Below are 20,227 nucleotides of genomic sequence, written 5' to 3'. Positions count from 1 at the left end.
CGAACTTTTTTTCAAAAAACCATGGTGAAAAGTCGACCCCCGTCTTATATACCGGTCATTGGCGGAAAAAATACGAAAGTCTTGCAACAATGGGTGGCTGAAGTCAGCAGCCTCCATCACCATCGCCATCAGCAGCAGTGCCGCCATTTTGCGTTTCAGTAGATGCAAAGCGGAACCTAACGGCAATTTACCGTCGCCTTCAAGAAAAACACGATTGAGTACGAGGAAGCTCACGGGAACCTGGCGGCACAGCGCGAATTTGGAGTATCCGAAAAGAGCATTCAGTACTGGCGGAGGCAGAAGCTGCGTATTACAACTTACAGCAACCAGAAGAAAACATCATTTCGTGGGCAGACCGTAGTGTATCGAGAATAGGAAGGAAACGTTGCGCTGCGAGCAAGATCGCTCCCTGTGACTGCCGAATGCATCTGCGTGAAAGCAGCAGAGATCGCGCGTACCTCTAGACTCACGAGGGCGCAATTCAAAGGCTCGCCATCCTAGTTGCGGCGATTCATGAAGATGAGGGCTTTGCTCTACGGCGCCGTATTTGCCTGTGCCAGAAACAAACAGGCGGGCCGATTGGTGCGCGATATTGTTAAGAAATTTTCCGGGTGTACATACAAGCAGCATTTAAATGAAATTAAATACTGTCCCCATTGTGCAACCTCTCGAGTCGCATTTGTTTCAAAGTAAGGATGTCTTTCGGTACTTTTCCCATTGAAAAAGATTTTTTCATTTTCAGAATTGGTTAGTTAGGGGGTCGACCTATATTCCGGTCCGACCTATAGTCCGGTTTTTACGGTATGCTCTGTGAAGTGTTGAGAGCAGATTTTTTTGTTTTTGGGTTCAAAATTTAATTATTTTGATTAGTTTACTTCCACCTGACACAAACACTTCGTATACTGAAATTCATAATGCTGTAAAATGAGTAATAATTAACATATAAAAAACTGTTCCCAACACTTCATTCTTTACTCTTCTAGCTATGTAACTATGCCTTAAAATTCAGTTTTTACCAACTCATTGTTTTACCATTTAGGCCTCAAACAATGGAAGTTGATTATTAATTATCTTGCAAACTAACTGGCCTACAAGAAAACCAATGGCATATTTGAAATCAGCATTAAAAAATTAGTCAGGCTGTACATTTTTATTAAAATTGGCCAAAAAACAACACAAACAGCCTCAGAACCAGTGTCCCCCCTTAAAATAAATTCATCGCAATTGCCACCTGTCCACCGTGGCACTGCACGTAAGCTGATTAGGCGACAGAGTGAAAGCCTCCAGAAGAACTATCTGCAAAAATGAGCCTTACGGGAGCTCTAGAAGAGCAACCTGGGTCTTCACAAGTCACACCGGTGGCTGTGTTTGAAGCAGCCAACTGCTCAGGCAGTAACCATTGATCAACCACTGAACCACTACACCAGTAGTGGTATGTAGACTCCCCGCAATTTACGCAAGAGAGGGAGCACTTGCATGGGAAGGATCTCTAATGCATTTGCACCACACTCTTAAGAGAGTAGGTTAAGAGTCGTCCAAGTTTCTATTTTATGATGTAACATCAAGCAAACAAAAAGCAAAATAGACTAACCTGGTCATGACGATGGATCCAACGACAGCCTTCAGGGCTTCGTCCTTGTAGTTGCCGCGAGCAGACTGCTGCAAAGACCCCAGCAAGTGGAGCACGTTCTCCGTTCGGAGAACCTTGTGCACTGTGTCAACCACCATGAGGATGCCTCCGTCGTGCTGCCCCACAGCAGTGGTCAGGCCCTCCCAGATCTCCAGGCTGCACACGACCCCTCCAGCATTACAGAAACCCACACAGGCAAACAACCATAGTAGCACAAGGAACAGTGGCCTAGTACATAATGCAGTTTAAAAAAAGATACTATCTGTTTGGTGGCACTTTGTGCATTAGATGGTATGGATACTTCCATGCAATCAGTGCGACGGCTTGCTGCACAGATGTTCATGACACAACAAAAAGGGGTGGCCGTGGCATCCTATAACCACTACTGACCATTCCATCGATCAGAAAAAAAAAAAGAAAAAATTCTTCACCCTAACTGCTCGCTTGTTCGAGCTTGAATTTCAAACAAAAGTGGCATGTGATGATAAGTTTTGTATAGAACTTGTTTCGGTGGGGTACTTACACCGATTCAGACAGAATTAATCGAAAATCTCCATTGTCTGCAGTGACAGCAGACCAAAACAACAAAATTTCACAGCAGTTGTACCCGAAGCACCACCTGCCCACTGGAGGAACAAGCACTCTACCAATAAGGCTGTGGAGAGACGAGAGAAAGCAGTTGCATTGTTGGTTTGAAAGTGCTTTCTAGACTACTGTATCAAAACTGGGAGCAGAAAACATTGTTTCCACACAAATATCCCCCTCCTCACACCTTGCGTTTCTACGCAGCCTCCCTACATGGTATAGCGCTCGTTCGTTCTGAGGACACGTGATGGCACCACCGTCATCACTGCTGCGAAACCTTGATGTTTTGGTTCGCTGTCGCCGCAGATGATGGAGATTTCCAATTAATTGGGACAGGATCAGGCAAGTACCCCATCTAAACGTGATTAAAACAAAACTGACCGCGAAATGCCACCTCTCTGCGAAATCTCAGCCCAAAGAAGCGGTTAGGCAAAGCCCGAAGCGGCGGTTAGACCAAGAGAAATTTTAATATTTTCTCTGATCGACACAAGTCTGTATAAATGACACCACGTCAAATCTTCTAATTTTCATTTCGTTACAGAAAATGAAGCCGTACTGAAATAAAGCATAGAGCAACCGAAATTTGCTTTTGTTCAGTTGTTCGTTGCAAGAGTTCATTGTTATGAGGTTTGACCATAAAAGTGCACAGTTATTTTCACACAGCCAAAATACAGGATAGCGGCATTCCACTGTGTATGTTTGAAAGGTTGTGCGATGTCTCACCCGTGACGACTGATAGGCTTTGGACCAGTCGCATTGAAGAACTGGCGGCGGATCTGGACAAACTGCATGCTCTCAAGGTTCCTGCACAGGAGAGCGAAAGTAATGCGATACTTAGTATGCAGTGCAGTAGAAAGCTTGAGGAACAACGTCCTGGAAACTAAGTTCAGTTAAAAGGTGTACACTTAACAATGCGACTAACCAAACAGACCCTTCACCTGCGCATTTGAGTATTGAAGATTCTAAGTAGCTCAGGGTTGTTAGGCGCCAACTCCTGCACATGCTTCACTGTGATGCGGATCTGGGCTCCATCAGTGCGGCGCTGAGAGTACAGCTCAGTCACCTGTAACAAGAGGAACTCTGGTTTAGTTTGCAGAACTTGAACAACGCACTTCGAAAGTACAAGCAGGAGTGTCAGTGGACCCTTTCCAAAAATGTTAGGCCAGTTTCACAGAAACATTGTTATCAAGTGCAGTAACATCTTGTTAAGGAGGAAAGCTGGGCTTAAAAAAATTATTGATGAAGTTACATTTATGAAAACATTAGGAAATATGTTTGTGTGCCACTTCCAACTATGCAATTTAATTTTATGTAAAACAAGGCCTTGTGCACTTATATAATACCGTATTTACATTATTGTAAGTCGACCTATTTTTCAAAATTTGAAAATCTGAAGTGGGAGGGGGGAGGGAGTCAACTTAAAATCATAACCAAAGCATCCCACCATAAATAAAGGCGAGACAAATGAAATATCAGGCATGCTACAGCGTGGTTGCATTTTTGCTGTGTGGCTCCGTCGCATCACTCTTGGTGCTGGCTTTGAGCAGCTGCTATGTAAACGCACAGAACCGGCATCCCCACCCCACGCGAGGCGGCCGTCGATAAGCAGCAGCCCACTCCCCAACAGGTGGCCGCAGATTGCGTCTGGCGATAAGAGACTCTTAATAGGCGTAGTCCATAATTTTTTTGGTTTACTTTCAACCGCGCACTCAGCACTCAAGGGAGCGTCAATAGTTGATGGAAAGGCCGCTGTTCCAATTGCGGTGGCGCCGCTGCAGTTCTGATTACCGGTGCCGCCACTCGGAACCACAGAGGCGCCGGGGAGTGCCGGTAGGCAACGGAAGAGCCGACGCCGCTCACGCTGCGTTTCACAAGATTTTAATGCAGTGCTTTGTCATTCGACATTTGTGCTCCGGGTTCGATAAGTGATCAGCGCTTGTCCATGGCTACATTCAAGATGGTCACTCTTAACGCCGAAGGAACAAACTGCGCGCCGGACGGTATGTTCGACATTCGCAACGAGTAGTACAGGTACGGCAGCTGCAGTGAAGCAAAATTTTCAGCTGTTCCACATGATGTCGTGATGTGGCTGTTTGCAAAGTGCTGGATTTCACTGCACGACGATGTTAGAACGAGAGCTGTGGGACCGCAGCAGCGATCACGACGACATCGCTAGAGAGGACGATGGCGCAAGTGTGGATGAATAGTCCAGCGACTAATACATTTTCGTTTTGAAATGTGCCCACAGGCGCTTCTGCGCGCGCCAGCTGATGGCGGCTGGCTATAAGCAGAGGCCACAGGATAGTGCTATCGCGTTCTATTATTAGAGGCCAAGACCTCCAAGTTCTCATTTTTTTTTTTTTTTCTCTGAAATGTGATGTGGACAGGTTGACTTACATTGAGTCTACTTACAATTGTGTAAATACGGTATGTTACGTAGCTTTTTGCCGTGAGCTTTAAAGAAATTTTGCTACATGGAATTTACTCAAATTACATCAAGCTATGCAATAATTATTATCCTGCCTATCAGAGAAGTTGAGTTACAAGGAAGTTGAGTGATATGCGAAGCCCCCTAGCCCCAGTACTCCCAGCTCGAAAGCCAGTCTTTGATCTTGCGGGCCGCTGAAATGCGTGCTTGCATAGACGACTAGTTTTACTGCAACACAGCCATGTATATAAAGTCGAGCCCACATATAACGGCCCCACTTAAGACGAACTTTCGCTTATAACGAACGAGACCTGCGCGACCCTCAAAATATACATTATTTCAATGGCACAAAACCACACGTATAACGAATGTCATTAAGCCCTCCTGATCGGTTACAGCGAACGGACGGCGTAAACCCGGCGCCGCGATGAGAGATAACCAGCCTCCGACCCCCCTTTGTGTGCCCGGCGCGCTTTATGTTTTCTGGCCGAGTCTCATCCCAGGCGAACTGCCCGCCCCGTTTGGTGCCGCTCTGAAGCGGGCTACCCTTTCCCCGCCGACGTGCCTTCCAAGATCGCCCTTCCACCCTTCCTCGCAACTCCGCTTCCCTCTCCTCACTCTCTTGCAAATCCGCGTGTGGCCTCCAGGATCAACCGTGCCGCCGCCAGGGTTGATCGCGGAGGCCACGCTCTATGAAGAATGCCTTCTGTGGGAGCCAAGAGATGGCTGCACTGACGCCCCTCATTGGTCACTCCGCTGACGCTGTGCGTCTATCTTTAGCTTGATTGGCTTGATTGCCGCCTGTGCGCGTTGCATGTCTACTCCATCGCGCTTTTGTCACTCTTGTTGCGGTGCGGACGTTTCGTTGGCTTCGTTCAAATCTCGGGGCCCTGGTTGTTGGCGGACGGAAACACCGTGCCCATTTCCACTGTATTCAGCGGTAGAGATGACGAAAGCAGCCTGGGCGGAGGTGACAGCCACTGGCAAGCGGAACTGCTTCCGCAAGGCCGGCTCCATCGACACAGTGTCTGATGCAAGATGGCCAGCCCGGCAGCGATTTGTGGCAGCGCGTCGTCGATTCCGACAAGGGCGGTCATGACACTGGCCGGAATGACTTTATTTCTGTCGATGACGACGCCGACACCGTGGAACCGTGCACGGACGAGGGCATCGTTTCCAAATTGCAGGACGAGAGTGACGCGGAGGAATCGGATGAGGATGAAACTTCGGAGCCAGCACCCATAAGCGCGCCTGTAGCAATGGGCTACATAGAGAGTCTCAGACAACTTAGTCTATGCCAAGGGCCTCGGCGAAGAGCACGGTTCTGCTTTAAATAAACTGGAAACCTCCCTCATAGGATCTGCGCTGCAGAAACAGACGTCCATCATGGACTTTTTCGCAAAGAAAAAATTTTGTGTTTTGAAAAGCAACTGTCTTTAAAGTTGAGGTCCACTTACTACGAAGTTCGGGATGTAACGAACGAACGCAGCGTGACGCTCGCGTTTGTTATAAGCGGGCTCGACTGTAAATACAGTATGCAGAATATAAAAATCTGGTTCAGACCTATTCATAAATAAAAAAAAGTTGGCTATCAATTATAGCATCCCTCCTTAATTCGAAAACCCAGTTTCGAATATTTTTGTGGTCCCAATGACTTAATAAACGCTGTTCTACTGTACTTGCTTCCTCATGCAATGCCTTACATAGAAGGAAAAAAAGCATGCAAGAAACGAGGACCTACCTTGTGCTCCAGGCGAGTTGCACTCTTCAGATCAGACATGCCATCAAATATGTAGCTCCCTCCAAACCTGTCACGGTGGTCCCTCAGGAGAGCACTACGCAGTCGCGACGACTCAATGTTTGGAGCAAATTCCACGTAGTATTGCTGGATGGCCCAGTTTGGCATTGTAAGCAGTCGGAAATAGTTTGACATCAGTTTAAAGGGGTTGCCAGTGGTACCTGAAGCAAAAACGTACACCGTAACAGAACATGAGCAAGCCTTGTGGCACCACTCACAAACATGAACATGGACACAACTAATATATGCCGCCACCAGGCCACAACTACTTTCCTTTGCAGCTGAGAAACCGCGTCAAATTGCTACTGCTGCTTGAATTGCCATGGCATTGCCAGCAGCAAAGGTGCTATCTGCTTTCACTGCTGTTAAAGGGATGTGAACAAAAAAATTTGCCACAGAGATTATTGGAGAGAGAGTGATGAGCGGAAAGTTATTTTAACGGACATTTCTCAAACCGCCCCACCCCACGGCCACCAGTGAAAGCTCCGGCAATACAGCATGAAACATCAATTATATCCGGCATTTTTTTACATCAGGCTTCCACGCAGACACCGCACCTAAAGCACCGTTTATTTTAGAGTTGCTGTACATTCATAAAAAGTTCAGCATAGAACGCTCACAAGCATGGCATGAGACGAGGAATCTTCAACTGTGCATTGCCAGCCAGCTTGCCGACGGTTCTGAGGGTAGGCTTGATGTCCTGTCCGCCAACTCGCAGCCAGGAGCGAACAAGTAAGGCCGTTCACATAACATTAAAAATACAGCCATCTGTTTAAAAATAACTGGAATGATGACTGCATACTTGGGTAATCGTACAGTTGAATCCCGCCACAACGAAATCGGCGGGGCGTACGAAAAATTTCGCTGTCGCGGAATTTCGTTGTCGAGAAATTACAGCCCGAGTCGGCTGATCCCGGGCTGGCGTTGCATACGACTGTTCTTACGTCGCCGCGCACGTGAAAGTGCGTGGCGCGAAACGACTGCACCATGTGTCTGCGCATAGGCGACTTGGTGTAGAGAGAGGAACTCGAGTGAGACACAGCGGGAAGCATCGTGCCTGCATGCTCTGCCGAAGCGCGATTGGTGGCCCCGAGAGGTACCGTTGAAAAAAAAAAAGCTGCCAAAGGAGCCTTGAGAGAAGAGGAGGAGGAGAGGCGGCGTTGCGAAAAAAAAAATTATTTCCAGAAGTCCGTAAGCTTTGTCTGCTTGCGTTTTGCTGCCAGCAGCGGTGTCACGCGACTCTCACACTCTGTTATGAGAGCCATCGCAACGTCGTCGTCGTGAGAGCCCAGAAACTTCCTGATAAGATCAAAGGCATCCAACACCTGCGACGAGGTTGCCAAGGCGGATAAATCCTGGGCGGAGTCGTCTTCAGCTTCGGACAGCGGCTCTTCTGGCTCGCGAACACTTTTAATTAGTATGTCCTCATCACTGAGCTCCTCGTAAACAAGCACATCCGCATCAGCGTTGAGGAAATCGTCCAGCTCGATATCGCCGGGGATGTTTCCTGCATCCTGGAGGGATTTCCAGGCCGTACTGATCCCCGGAGTCGACGATGATGGAGCGTCATCCTCCGCGGCTGCAGCTGTGCTGGTCTCCTCCTGGTCAACAAACCCGGCGTGCTTGAAGCAGTTGTTGATCAAGGTGGACCGCGTCACGTTCCACGCAGCAGCTATAATCTGCAGAGCCATGAAGAGGTCCACCTTCGTCTCCCTGCCCGTCTCGATATTCAAAAGAATACGCTGAATCAGCCTCTCCCGATAAGCACACTTCACGCTTCTGATAATGCCTTGATCCAGCGGCTGAATGATCGAAGTGCAGTTAGGCGGGAAGAATCTCACCTCAACGCTTGACAACTTGACGTCGTCGATGCGGTGGGCAGAACAATTGTCCAAGAGCAAACAAACCTTTCGGTTCTGCCTGCTCATGTCGCGGTCAAGTGCCGTAAGCCAGTCCGCAAATATGGCACGGGTCATCCACGACCGCCCGTTAGCGACGTACTTGACGGGAAGGCTTCTGTTTCCCTTGAAGCAGCGCGGTTTAGCACTTTTCCCAATAACTAACGGGGGACGCCTGTCCGACCCATCCATATTCGTGCACAGCAGCACTGTCACTCTTTTCTTGCTGTGCTTGCCACCTTGGCAACGCTGCCCTTTAAAATCCAGTGTCCTCGCTGGCAGCATCTCGTAAAAGAGGCCCGTCTCGTCCGCGTTATAAATATCGGACGGCACGTAGCCGCTCATGATATCAGCCACGTTGTCCACCACCCATTCTGAGGCGCCGCCAGTGTCCGCGGAACTTGCTTCCCCGCACAAAACTTTCCCGACGACGTTGTGCCTCACTTTGAAGCGATTGAGCCAACCTGTGCTGGCCTTAAAGTCATCCAGGCCTAGCAAACAGGCATAATTGAGGGCCTTCTGCTGAACAATGCTGCCGCTAAGCGGGATGTTCTTGGCTCGCGTTTCGACAAACCAGGTGTAGACAGCCTTATCGAGCTCATCGTAAGTTGGCTGCGTCACCTTCTTGTGTTGAGCTGAAGTGCCCGACGCAAGTGCCTTGCCGATGTTTTCTTTGCTCTTGAGTATCGTTGATAACGAACTCGGCGCGATGCCAAAATCTGCCGCAATAATCGACTTCTTCTTCCCGCTTTCTGCTTCGGCGATAATACGCGCTTTTTCTTCTAGCGAAAGAAATTTCCGCTTCTTCGCTGGCGGCGACATCCTAGGAATTCAGCAGAGCAGAGACGCGACGAGACCACGCTAAACGGTGCACACACAAAGGAAGAAATGGTGAAGCGGAGTGGGCTTCTTCCTGCACTCTCGCGTTCTCCTTTTTTTTTTTTCTCCGACAGGACACGAAGCTCCGCCCACCGATGGCTCCGCCCACAGGTCCACACAGACTGCCTGAAACGTGCTCGGTGCCTAGCAGACGACGTGGCCACGGAGGACGCGGCCGAAGACGCTAGCAGATGGCGTGCACTGGCGCATTTTACACTCACTTTCGAGGAGCCCCTCTTCGCTTGGAGGCCGCGAACGCTTACCAGCCAACACCGCTAGCAAGTGATCATGACGCGCTTTCGTGCTTGACAGGAAACCGCGAGCACCATGACAGCGAGCTACATCAATCGAAGAAGCCCAGCAAAGAGCCAATGAGCGGGGCGTGACGTCACTTCAAAAATCACGTGGGCATCTGGAGAAAAAAAAAAGCACACGAGGGTGTGCGCGAGGAGGATGTGCGATTGAGTGTGCGTCCCCCACCCCCCCCCAACAGTCTGCGATGCAAAAAAATTAACGGCGGGAACGGGAAAGTCGCTCTTCAGCACTCAAATTCTGAAGAAAGACAAGACGGAGGGGCCACTCACCTGCGAAAATTCGCAAAAAAAATTCGTAGAAGCGAACACGTGCTCGCAAAGTACTTCGTTTTTGAGGAAATTTTAATACATTAAGTCCTATGGGGGTTTCACAGGGAATGCAAATTACTTCGTTGTGGCGAAAATTTCGTTGAAGCGGCGTTCGTTGTACCGGGATTCAACTGTATCTTACAAATGAAAATGTGGTGCTTCCTCAATATTTTCAGATTTTTATTCAGTATCCCTTCAGAAAGGGTGACATAACACCCATTTCTCTGCAAGAATTGCAACCCTCTCATCTTCATTATCTCAGTGACAACACATTTCAGAACTTTAATACTTTAAAAATTTTTCCTTCATTGCTTTCAATTACACTAGTTTTCACCGAAATTTGTAAGGAAAAATTGGAGGTGACACTTAAATGTCGCCTTAAAGGTATGACGCGATAGCATTAAGGGTGAATAACCAATATGTGCAATTGGTCATTCTTGCCATTACATTCATAGATCCCTGGGAGTCCTCACGCCACTCCTGGCGTAGTGGTGCAGCGGCTAAGCGATGCATCACTGGTCTTGAGACCAAAAAATGGCAAAAAAAAAAATCATTTGATAAAAATGACACTTGTGGAACCTTCAGCTATTCTTCTCCAACTCTATCATACTTTTTTCTTCAGGGAATCCGAATTTTGACCATAATATTAGATTCAGATCATCGTGTAGGCTGAATTTATGCCAGAGCAGAGAAATTAATGGCATGGAAGTTTTAAACATCTAGCTGTCTTATGTTGAATTCCAATGGCAGATCCGGATCAAGTTTTTCTGCTCTGTTTGGATCAATTGTATTCCAATGGCAAAATGGTAGCGCGAGTTGTCTGTTCGGATGGCAGATCGGGATCAGGTGTCTATCCCGGATCGCCAAAATTGGCAGATTTGACCAGAACCCTGTGTGACGTTTTCCTTTCCTCCGCGTCTGCTTCTTGTCGCGAATGGATGTGGCTACTTGCTTCCTGTTGTTGCTAGGCAATGATCTGGGAACCATACAATTTTATTATTTTTTTTTTCGTATTGTTAGTCATGTGCAGGGTCACCTCAGCCGGAACACACAATGGTAACGGTCCAAAATGTAATTATTTTTGGTTTTGTCCATGTCAGCATGAATAAAAATTACTGTATAAATAAAAATTGTCTTAACAGAATGTCAATTCTTTGTGACCGCTTCTTAGACAAAAATCATTAACCTGTTTGAACCTCCAGTGTTTTCCGATGTCGTACAACGCGTCCTTGCTAAGCCTAGAAGCTCTGTAAATATGAAAGCGTTTTATCGCTAAAATTTTTTGGTGTGAACATTAAACGAAAGCTTCATGCGCCTTTCGTTTGCCGTGAACGTGAAAGACAGAGTAGTGGCAAGGACAAATTGGCGGTGAAGCGAGAGGCCCCGCTTCGACGGGCGCTGTCATGTTGCCTGAATGTAGAGCTTTCCTTGACCCCGCGGGAGCGCACGCATTCCATTCACAGAATGTGAGGAAGTCATCTCCATTGGAGCTGCGCGCTCCATTCGTGATCCGGCGGAGCGCTCGCGATCTGCCATTCGAATTCGACATTAGTATGTAGATATCTCAAGATATAGGACAGATAGAGATGTTGTACTGTCTGAAAATGAAAGCTGAAGACAGTGTGCAATAACTGAAACAACTGTTTAATCACGCTTCTGAAATTTACAGTTTTGCAAAGTTTATCGATTAAACTATATTCACACATTGAATGTTTATATTCCAGGAGATGTTAAATTACTAATGAGTGTAAAATGAAAAAATTACTTTGATTATTGCACTCTTTACTCTACATACTCTGTAGCCATGAATTGAAAATTATATTTTATCGAGCAGTTCTTTTTGCACCAAGGTACTAACGAATGGCTAATTAAAATGAATAATTTCATGAACCTCATAATTAAAAAGGTAATTTCAGAGTTGAAATAAGTATAAAAACTGAGCAAGGTGGTAGTTTCATTAGGGTTGGACTAAAAGCAAGAAAAACTGGTCTAAGACCAGTGACCCCCCTTAACGCTGTCGTGTTAATATACACTGTCTATATAAAGCTTGTGAAAAGTCACATCCAAACATTTCCCTCTTACCAGCAACAACCAAACAAGTTCCTCTAAGCAAGTTTAGCTTTGCTCTGTACAACTGAACTGCTCACTCAGCCTCACACTGAGGTCAAGTTTAATAACAAAAATAAAATGCAGTGTTGGCTCTGAACTTCAGCCATCAAACTCGACACTGCCAATGCTGGCACCGCCACACACACACACACACCTTTTTTGTCAGTGATGCGCTGAGGTCGAGTGGCAAGGATGGCAACCTCATCTCGCCGACCCCGGCGGGCACCCCTGCCAGCGGTGTCTCCTGCTGCCAGACTCATGGCCCCCATCTGCTCAGTGGGCGGCTGGGGGGCCGCCTGAGCCAGCTCTCCAGGTCGCACCATTGCCCCAGGCCTATGGGCAGCGCGTCCAGTTGGTGGGGCCATTGCTGGTGGCGGCTGGTATGCCGGCTGCTGCGGTGGTGCAGCCATTGCGCCAGGCCGTTGCTGATAGCTGGGCTGCTGCTGCTGCTGATAGCCTGGACGTTGCTGAGGCTGCTGGTATGCTTGAGGCTGCTGCTGGTAAGCTTGAGGCGGCTGCTGGTAAGCTTGAGGCGGTTGCTGGTAAGCTTGAGACGGTGGCTATTTGAAGAATGGTGCGCAAAAAGGAAGAGACGGAAGGTGACACTTAATAGGGTCTTGTCCTAAAAATCATTTAGCAACTGCCTGCCGCACAAGGGCATGCTTCATTACTTGCTGCCACCTGCCCCACTACCACTGAGTAGGACGGCTGCAGGGCTCCACCAGTGAAATTCATTGGCGGAAACTCATTATCACTACTGTATTATTATAAATGGCTTTAAAGGTTTCAACAGGTTGTGCCCCTCTGCTCTTCAGTGACCAGCAACAGCATTTTGACATGAGGTGCAACCTTCCCCAGATCAGCAGTACAGCACAAATGCAGAGTAAGAAACTCACCTGAGAAGGCCCAGGGCCTTCAAAGCCAGGCCTGCGTACCACACCCTCCTGTGAAGTGGGCACAGTGCCACGGGACTTGCCCCGTGACCGACCCCGTGCTCGTCCAGTTGGTGGCTCGGACATGCCTGCAAAAAGCCAGTTTCCGAAATGCGAATCATGCCTTGTACCTGGCAAGCTGTAGCCTGCTCAAGCCCTATTTCAGAACAGAGACTACACTTGCGGCTAGCTGCTCACACTATACTCCGTTTCATTCATCAGGTGCAACGCTGCGAAAGGTACGGAAGTAGTCCGCACGGGAAAATAAAGAGAGGCGTGTTACTCCGCGCTTGTTCTGTAGCCGAGTGGTCTAAGGCACGAGAAAGCGACAGAGTGTTGTCAGCCGTAACAGTACATTTAATCAAGATCATGACAAATGTGTCATGCGATAGGCCTGCAGGCAAAGCATTTACTATGTTTCGCTCACCGCAAGGAGCGCACTACTTTTTGGTCGCGGAAGCAGGCAGCGCAAACAAGAGCGCTAGCTTTGACAGCATTGCACCCGATGTATGAAACGAGTATAGCAGTGCAAAAATAAACCACTTTTGTAAACTGAAACTACACACAATGCATTGCTACAAATCCGATGCGCCACAAAAAAGCATAACAGAGTAGGCAACGGACAGAAAACCTTAAAGCAACTCAAACCATGGCTTGAGAATGAAGAATGAACACATTCAAAATGTAGAACATATTAGGACGCATTCATTTCTTACAGCACCATTTACATCTGCCATGTGCAGTCATTCAGCAGCCACCCAGTGTGACGTAACACCCACAACTGCCATAAGTCTACTGCCATTACACCAAGGAGGGACAACGCAGATATCAGAGGTGAATTTTTCGCAGTAGAGCAATGAAATTTGGTATGCTTATTGAGAAGACTGCTGAATGCTTAAAAACAAAATTTCAGTGAACTATCTTAAGGTGCGGTGAGACTTTGAAAATGGCTTTCGAAAGTTGGCTCTAGAGCAGTTGTCATAAAAGTAATGGCTATAAAATATGCAAGCAATTCTCTAAATAGGTGCACCTTGCATTAAGACTAAAAAGTAGATTGAAATGTCTTGCATTTTTCTTTTTTTCTTCTACTAAAGTACCCTTTCTTTGAAATCTACTGAATGCAGTATATTGAAATTTTTTCACGAGTAGAATTGTTGTTCTACACAACTGTTACCAAGAGTTATGTACATTGAACAAAAAATATTACATTTTTTTTCTTTCTCGGTGCAATAAAATTGCGACTTATGATTGGTTTCTTTAGTCATTAAAATAAAAATGTACTTGGGCTTTTGATTCTGGTACCAGTCATGTAAAAGCCATTGGTTGAAATCTGGGGAAAATTTTGCTTGCGTACACCTAATTGTTTTCAAGAAAAAGGTACACGAAAAAAAATGTGGATGAAGCACCTGAAAACTGGCACCTTTCCTCTCGATATGACCACTAAAAAGCATGAAAATCATTTTTGAAGTCTCAAAAAGCCAAGTAATACATTTTCTGAAAGGTAATCATGCTCCATTAGAAGGTCGACAAAACTTAAAAATAAAAATGCAAACAAAACCTCTAAAAACTTCATTTGCACTAGACACGACCATGAAAAAGGATTTTAAAAGCACCTCTAAAGTGAAAAATCTAAAAATTGATTTTTTTTTTGCCAAAACTGTATCACTCCACCTCAACTAAACTTTGTCAATTTTTAAATTACAGAGATGAAACTTATTTTTCAACCTGAGCATAGCACGTTTTTGCCAATGTTCCGATCCGTCTGACTGCACCTGTAGCAGTACTACACCCAAGCAAAGGGCCAATGCATCCTCTGACAGCGTTGTAGGGCAGTCCAAGAGCTATTTGGCCAGCACTTTTTTGAAATCTTTTTGAGATCTTTCATGCTCATAAAGCCTAGATCCTGAGCAGGCCCCCAGGTCCGCTCAAATGTCTTTGTGCTGTTATTCATTACGCCAACTGTGACAGAAACCTTGCCAGATGATTCACCATTCCTAAAATTATGCATGTTCCAGCAACGTCTTTTAGCGGAGGAAGAGACTTCAATGCCTCGATTTTTTTTTTGGGGGGGGGGGGGGGGGATACCCTTGCTGCATCCCAGGCAAATGATCTGATTTATGTTAAAAACTAATTTTGAGCGTTTCAGGGTGAAAGCCGCGGAAGCAAGTCACTTCAGCATGGTGTAAAATTTTCAATCATGCTCCGCATGGTCGCAGCCAAAACTAGAATGTAGAATGTGAGCAACAGAATCCAAACCATTGTCCCTCGTTTGACTATGAAGCCTGAGCTTCCTTCTGTAGCTTGAAGCTGAAGCAACTGTTCATGCTCAGATTCCTTCTATCAAGCCTTGAAGATTGCTTTGGTGAGGGTGAGGTTGGCATCTAGCTGCAACGGCTTCCTACAGTTTTGTAGCGAGAGCTACATCACCCGCAGTCTCGCCGTTTCGCTGTGGGCCTTCGGCGCCACTTGTGCGCATGCGCGAGAAGCCGAGTGACGTCACAGCCGCGCAGCTGGTGCGCCACACCGCATGCCTCCGACAGAGAGGAGCCGCCGAGTGAAGTCAGCTGCTGGAGCTGCTCGCCTCCGTCCGAGAGAGAGATAGAGTGACACGCAGCTGGTGCACAGTGCTCTACTGCGCATGCGCGGCAAGGAGAGGAGGAGGGTCGCGGTGTATAAATGATGGTGATGCGGCAGTGGAAAAAAAATTGGCAGTGGCTTAGCTCAGCTATGTCGGGATATACGAAGCGAGCGCTACAGAGCTCGGCCACCGCCGCGTGTGGGGTCGTGAAGATAAACTGCGTATGTACGGCTGTGTGTATAAAAGCTAAGGTGATACGACTCTGTATCACAATCGCTTCGTATGGCTGACGCAAAGGAGACTCCAGCCGTCGCTATGCGGCGGTATCGTCAGAAGATAAATTCTTCGGACTCAGAGGACGTCGCCTGGCACTTGGCCGCTCTGCAGAGAAAGAATGAACATCAGAAGGCTAAACGAGCGACGGAGACGCCTGAGCAAGAAGAAGGACGTCTTGCCAAGCGGAGACGCCAAGAGGAGGAGCGTAACAAGCAGCGCATAGCAGCTCGCATGGTTCCTTCGCAAGAAAATCAAGATGAAGCAATCGCAACTGAAGAGGAGGATGTAAAGGTGCATCGTATAACTGACCACGTGATTAGAACAGGGGGGAACTGCAGCTCTCGCTACGTACATCCTGGCATAGCTGAGCTAAGCCACTGCCAATATTTGTTTTGTCACACGAGACCCAAAACGGTCACCGCTGAGTCAATTTCGCAGTCCACCATAATCACACCTGTCAGCCAAGTTGTAGAGGACAGTGATGTTTTGATTTGGTTGATTGTCTCTGTGGGCACCTGCTCACACCAGGTGAAGCACGCTACAGATGGCCTTTACCCGAGCAAAACTAAGTCGAACTTCCGCTTAACTACATGGTAGTTTTCTGCATCTTTGGCAGAGTGAAAACGTGCTAAATATTTGCCTTCCTTGGCAGCCAATCATGTAGAGTAGAGTTCACATCTGAATCTCCTGGTCTTGCTAGTTGAGACCAGATGCATGGAAGTAGACATCGAACTCCATTATCCAGGCTGGCCATTCTGATGCCCCAGTCAAACGTGAAGGGCTTGGGCTGCTTCAGTGCAATGCTGTACAAACTCATTCACAGTAGAATCGTGGTTGCTTCTGACCGCCGAGGATGACAGACTCTTCGGAGAGGGCAGCATCCCAACACTACAACCATGTCAAGAGTTCAGAGCAAGGATGAAGAAACAAGACTCTCCTGGCTGGGGATGAAAAGCTTTAATCACTGAGTGGTTTGCAAGTGCAAGCTTGCCCTGCAACCTACGCCAGGAGGGCGCACTCTCGCATTTACATTAGATGGCACTTGGGTGTGCAACCACACGGGCGCCACACCCTACTGGTGACCTGTGGGCTAGTAACTTCTGGAAGTCCTTGTGCCGCAAGCGCTCCCGCCTGCCACCTCCCCCTTTCCCCAGAACGCCGGCATCACTGAAGACACTGTGCTCCGGTTAACAGAAAACATGCCTTCCTCGGACACTTGACATGTTTACCAGCACCGAGAAGCACGGCCATCAACAAAAGCCAAGTCCCAGCCTTCCCCGTAAGATATGTAGTGGTGTAGTACTTTGACAGCAAAAAACCAATGTTTTTCACTGGCATTTTAAACCTTTTTCATGGTCGGATACAACAAATCTTCAGTGAGCAGTGCCCATATTCAGGACCACCACACAATTTCTCCACGACAAAAAAGCATTGTTGCCTAATCAAGAAGCTAAGCACCAGAAGAAATTATAAGATCAAGAATTTTGATGTCTCTGGCTTGCGCACAGTCAAACATTAAAAGGCAGATTCTGTTTACTGTTGTGATTGCTCAGCAGAGTAACACAAGAGGCCAAGGACTATCACCCATTGTTACCGTGTATCGTATATAAACACTGCGTGCCGTCAAGTGCAATGTACACTTATTTTTCTGACAAATGCTCATACGAGCATCGAGCATTTGTCAGAACGATTTTGTTGTAGAGCGATTTTGTTCAACTAAAGCATTTTGCCACCACGCATTCTCGAACTGTACAAAAAAATCTGGAGACACTTATGCAACCCTTAAAGAGTACAATGCAAAGCATTGCCGTGTCGTCACAGATGCCTCTTATCTACTGCACTGAATGAACACTAGCTTTATTCGAATCAGCCGTGGTTCTTTGCATCGCCGGCACCGGTTCACGGTGCGCTGCACCAAAGCTCTTGATTCACAGCGCCCCCTGCACCATTGTCCGCGATTAATTTGGGTGCAGCCGTGGTGTCGCTGTAGTGCAAGGAACCTTGGCACCGCCCGCGAAGGAGGTGTAGGAAAGTTGTGCGCATGCAGACAGCTTTGAGCAGACGACGCTAACATGCTCGTAAGTATTGAAGGTGAATTCAGGGAGGTCTTCGCTGTCGTCGACGGGTCCTATATGTCATTTTGCGAGAAAATGACGCTGAAATATACGCAACAGCAGGTAACTACTGTGTTTTTTGTTGTACCTGCTACTTGTAACAAGATAGCTAAGCCATCTGTGTGCCTGCGAGTTCACACAAAACTTTTTTTTTTTTTTTTCAGACGGTGGGCTGTTGGAAAAATACGGGCAGGGCGAATCACGGGTGTGTTTTGTCGGCGCCAGTACCTCGGCCTGCTGTGCTAGCATGCAGGCAGATGCTGCTGGTTCGCCGCTGCCTGGACATTAATTCTGCTGCGGCTACGGGGATGCCAGGGCTCATGCAAAGCAGCGAGGTAGCTTTAAAACTGCTTATAAGGAGCTAAATGAGCGAGGCGGGCTCTAGACGGTAATTTGTGGGCGCCCCCCCCTATGCGCGTCGAAAAATGTGCAGGGCACTGAAGCGCGCCGAAAATTCTTCGAACGACTCTCTAGATAGTCTGAAGAGCCTCATGAATTCGAAATTGAAGTAGCAATTGCGACCCCGCTTTTACAGTACTTCAGGTTTCGGCTGCAATTGGTCCAAACAAGTGTTGCGGCAAAGGACAGCATGGAGTAAGTTTCCTGTTATTCACTGTCGTAAGAGTAGATACTCCATAACAAGGAACAATGTGATGTCCTCATCGTCGACCATAGCCAACTCCATGGACGACGCAAGTCTCGTTATGCACGAAAGCGACCGCACACAAAAAACACGTGAGAACTGAACCACTGAACACCTCCACGGCGAGCAGACAAGAGCTGCCTGCACGCGCTCGGTTGAAAATTGTCGCACGTAAGGTGCGGCGCTGCTGACGCGCTGCACCTGCACCACAGAACTGGTTCTGCACTGCGCTGGTACCAGCGGCACTTTTTCAGGACTGGTGCCGTGAACCAGCTCTGAATCGAATAAAGCTACTGCTCCTGCGTTCGCTGCTCCCACGGAGAACATGTTGCAACGTGCTTGTCTCATTGGTTCAAGAAAGAACCCTGAAGCCACAAAGAGTACATCATCGTTTGGTGCAGGTCAGAAGAGCATGGGCCACTTATTTTAGAGTAGTGTACACCCGTTCCTATAGGCTCCGAAAGCACCGCCGAGTAGTGCTTCTGCTCCTCCATCTCTGGTAAAAAAATAGGAACTGGGGATACCCACTGCACGCTTTCTCCTTACGCCACCACCTTCCTACTAGCTTCCGTGCAGATGCAGAAAAGTGTACAAAGCTCTCCCCTGTCCTTTCGTGCTATCGCTCCCCTCTATACTTCTCATTGCTATCCTTCTCCTTTCTCTTTGACCTAAGATATACCGATAGCAATTGCCGCTGTCGACTCACTTTTTTTTTTATTAAGCTGCTACTACTACTACTAGATGCAGAGCTCTCGTACTGCACCTTTGACATGTCACAATACCGTCTGCAGTGTGGCTTCATAAAACTGTGCCAGCTTGACAGCTACATCCTGAAAGTAAGCTTGATAAAAGGTGGAAGGCTTGCTGATCCCATGTGCTATGTGGAGAAGAGGATTGACAACTGACAAAGCACGACTAAGCGGGAAATGCGTTTCACACGTCAGCTATCTGATCGTTTGAGACGCGTCACTCAAGATAAATCAGTCGTTTTGCTTCTTTGATCGTGTGATATGGCATGAATGACACTAAAGGCAAGTGTCACTTGATGAAAATGACGACTACACTTGCCCCTGTGATAGGGGTATAGCGTGTGTGTCGGGGGGGGGGGGGGGGGGGGGGGGGGGGGGGGTAGCAGTCGCATTATGTCCACGGTGGCGGCTGCACCGCAACAACCAGAGCCACGCACGCGCTATCACGACAACAAGCATAAGTAGTACATACCACGTGCGTGTCGACATGCGCCATTGCAACCCAGCCACGGCTTCTGCGTGAACACCTTTTGAGAGCTCCGACCGACATCGCGATCGCCAATAAACTCGTTTACTCCTTCTCATCCACAATGTGCGGGAAAAGAAAGGCTTCTCGCAGAGCCCTTGAGGGGAAAAAATCAACGACGCCAAGCCCGCCCGCGACAGGTGCAAGAATGACAACGGGGGAAAAAAACGCAAGAAAAGTTGGTATCCAAAAGTTCGTAATAATTCAACGCTGCAAAAAGTAACCGCTGCGATCGTTTAACGGAGCTGACAGTGCATTTTTTACAGCATTTTCGTAATCTGCGAAAGGTTACCAGCAACGTGTGCTGAAGACGAAGAGTGGTCGAAAAAAGTACAAAACAGCACAACAGAGCGCAAACAACCATTAATATCAGTTCGGCATTAATAACTGTTACCTACGGTAGCATTTAAGCGAGCTGACACTACTTTTTTTAGAAGGTATCTTTAAATAAAAACTGAC

The 20,227-nt window shown here is 47.6% G+C and overlaps 1 protein-coding gene across 1 annotated transcript in view; it reads right to left on the bottom strand.

Moving 5' to 3' along the window:
- Positions 1 to 20,227, bottom strand: part of LOC144120867 (piwi-like protein 1) — a 66,729-nt gene that overhangs the window by 45,361 nt on the left and 1,141 nt on the right. Inside the window, exons 2-7 of the mRNA XM_077653635.1 lie at positions 12,847 to 12,971; positions 12,105 to 12,510; positions 6,385 to 6,602; positions 3,154 to 3,278; positions 2,939 to 3,019; positions 1,592 to 1,786 (exon numbers count right to left, since the gene is read on the bottom strand). Coding sequence (XP_077509761.1) covers positions 1,592 to 1,786; positions 2,939 to 3,019; positions 3,154 to 3,278; positions 6,385 to 6,602; positions 12,105 to 12,510; positions 12,847 to 12,969 — 1,148 coding nt within the window. The 5' untranslated portion in view covers positions 12,970 to 12,971. The remainder of the gene's footprint in view (positions 1 to 1,591; positions 1,787 to 2,938; positions 3,020 to 3,153; positions 3,279 to 6,384; positions 6,603 to 12,104; positions 12,511 to 12,846; positions 12,972 to 20,227) is intronic.

Source organism: Amblyomma americanum, chromosome 2 (genome assembly GCF_052857255.1).
Source record: "Amblyomma americanum isolate KBUSLIRL-KWMA chromosome 2, ASM5285725v1, whole genome shotgun sequence".
Lineage (NCBI taxonomy): Eukaryota > Metazoa > Arthropoda > Arachnida > Ixodida > Ixodidae > Amblyomma > Amblyomma americanum.
Note: the sequence above shows the minus strand (reverse complement) of the source record. Positions and strands in the feature narration are given on the sequence as shown.